The 2,371-nt window shown below is 48.4% G+C and overlaps 1 protein-coding gene across 1 annotated transcript; it reads left to right on the top strand.

Annotated features, from left to right (window-relative positions):
• Window positions 1-213: 213 nt before the first annotated feature.
• Window positions 214-1,872, top strand: LOC131681121 (uncharacterized). Its single transcript, XM_058961831.1, has one exon. The coding sequence runs from the start codon at window positions 214-216 to the stop codon at window positions 1,870-1,872; it is 1,659 nt and encodes a 552-aa protein (XP_058817814.1).
• Window positions 1,873-2,371: the final 499 nt, after the last annotated feature.

The following is a 2,371-nucleotide window of genomic DNA, read 5'->3' on the forward strand; positions in this document are numbered from 1 at the left end:
CTTGAGAAACTTAGACTTCTCTATCGTTCAGAATTACTTTAATACTTCATTTCCGGCTGGGAAATCCGTGGAAACCTCGGTCACTATGTTCAGCGTTTTCTATCAAACCGAAATTTCCGAGTTGGGGTGGGCGGCAGCCAGTCTGACCTGTTTCCCGAGGAGAACGGCGTACCCCAAGGATCTGTCCTGTCGGTAACCTTATTTCTAATAAGCATGCAGTCTCTGTTCTCTGTTCTCCCTGAGGGAGTATTCATATTCCTGTACGCTGACGACATAGTATTGCTTGTGACCGGGAAAACGATCGGCAGAATTCGAATCAAGCTGCAGGCGGCCGTTAACGCTGTACGCCAGTGGGCGTTGTCCGTTGGTTTTCGGATCTCCATCAGTAAAAGCTTTATCTCCCATTGTTGCACCTCTCACCATCGGGCATACGATAGGCCAATACGTATAGACGATACCGTTATCCCGTTTCGTAAAGAACCCAGGATACTTGGTATCACACTGGATCGAATGCTTACTTTCATGCCACATTTCCGCAAACTCAAGAAAGATTGCGAGAGTCGAAAAAGACTGACCCGCACTATTTGCACACGACACCCGAAATGCAACCGACAATTAGCCCTAAATATCAGCAACTCGCTCATCAACAGCCGTCTTTATTACGGCATCGAAATTACGTGCCGTAACATCCCGGGAATGATCAACATTCTTGCACCGCTCTTCCATGGATCCATCCGTGCCGCATCAAACTTACTCCCCAGCACACCGGCAGAAAGTGCCTGTATGGAGGCCGGCGTCCTTCCATTCCGCTGGACGATAGCCTTGGTGGCACTACGGCGGGCACTCGGCTTCTTAGAGAGAACCTCCGGAGAAGAAGACTGTAGTATTTTGCGAACTGCTAAGGCCATCCACGAAGAATTCTCTACATTTCCTTTACCTCCGCTGGCTCGCCTTCATTGGGTATGGCACCGACCATGGAATATCAGACCCCCCAACATCGACACTACTCTTGCCCGATCCGTCGGAGCGGGAGCGGCCCCCGAAATTGCTCGGGCCGCATACTACCAGCTCATCGATCGCTGCTTTTCGAACCACGTCAAACTTTTTACTGACGGATCTAAGACGGACAGGAACGTCGGAGTGGGTGTGAGTGGCATCGGAGCTGGCCTCGCATTCCACTTACCGCCGACATGCTCTGTATTTTCAGCCGAAGCTGCTGCGATAGCATTGGCTTTATCAAGGAAACCAGAAGGAATTGCAACAGTCATCTGCTCTGACTCACTCTCGGTGATATCGGCATTGGAATCTGGAGAATCTCGTCACCCTTTCGTGCAGGCGATAGAAATGTACGACGACCCATTAACCACTATTTGCTGGATACCCGGTCATAGTGGGATTTCTGGTAATGAAGACGCCGATAACCTTGCCGCACTAGGTCGTACCGCAAGAAGAGCTCTAACCAAGGAGGTTCCGAAACTAGACATCATCCGAGCCTTCAAACAAAGCGTCTTACTTGATTTTCAGAGGCAGTGGAGAAACTCACACGGCTACCTCCACAAAGTGAAAGACACAGTACAAAAATGGGTGGACCGTGACAACAGGAACGAGCAACGAATACTTTCCAGACTGAGGGTGGGACATACTAGGATTAGCCATGCCCATAACCTATCCCGAACCGAGCCCACTATATGCAACACATGCAATACAAGACTGACCATTGAACACCTGCTTGTCAATTGCATCGAACTCGCTGATCTTCGTCGAGCCCATAACCTACCTACCTGCATCAAAGATGTGTTGGCTAACGACCCAACGAGAGAGGAGGCCATACTGCTCTTCCTCAAAGACGCCAAAATATACAATACCGTCTAACTTCTACTGACCGAACCACACTACCAACTGTACCAGTGGGTCCTCCGTACTGACGTTTGGGATTAGGAGGTGACTCACCGCGACCCACAATTCAACTCTCAGGAAACTACTCCCCATAAAGCTACCTTTTCGAACAATTACTGCCTCTTTATCCCTTTTCTCAGGTCCCCGATCGATGAAAGCTACGGACAGAAAAAGCTACTCACCTGTTGGCATTTCTAACCCGGCGAACAATACCGATCATCCGCCGCATACTAACCGGGCGTAAGAAAGGGAGCCCGCCAAGTGATATTCAATCAACACGACCACCGATGAATTACTCCATTGATCAGCACAATAATTCAACATCCAACTCAAAATACCTTATGAAATTGATGATAAATGATATGTGACATACAAATTTTAACGGCGAATGACCTTAACGGTTAAAGCCTTAATAAATAACAACAACAACAACAATACTTCATTTCGTTTCACGCCATGAAGCTTGGTTGAAGTC

The sequence above is a fragment of the Topomyia yanbarensis genome, chromosome 2 (assembly GCF_030247195.1).
Source record: "Topomyia yanbarensis strain Yona2022 chromosome 2, ASM3024719v1, whole genome shotgun sequence".
NCBI classification, from domain to species: Eukaryota; Metazoa; Arthropoda; class Insecta; order Diptera; family Culicidae; genus Topomyia; species Topomyia yanbarensis.

Bases quoted from the DNA above. Each gene is read 5' to 3' on its own strand.
- LOC131681121 (XM_058961831.1), top strand. From the start codon at position 214: ATGCAGTCTCTGTTCTCTGTTCTCCCTGAGGGAGTATTCATATTCCTG.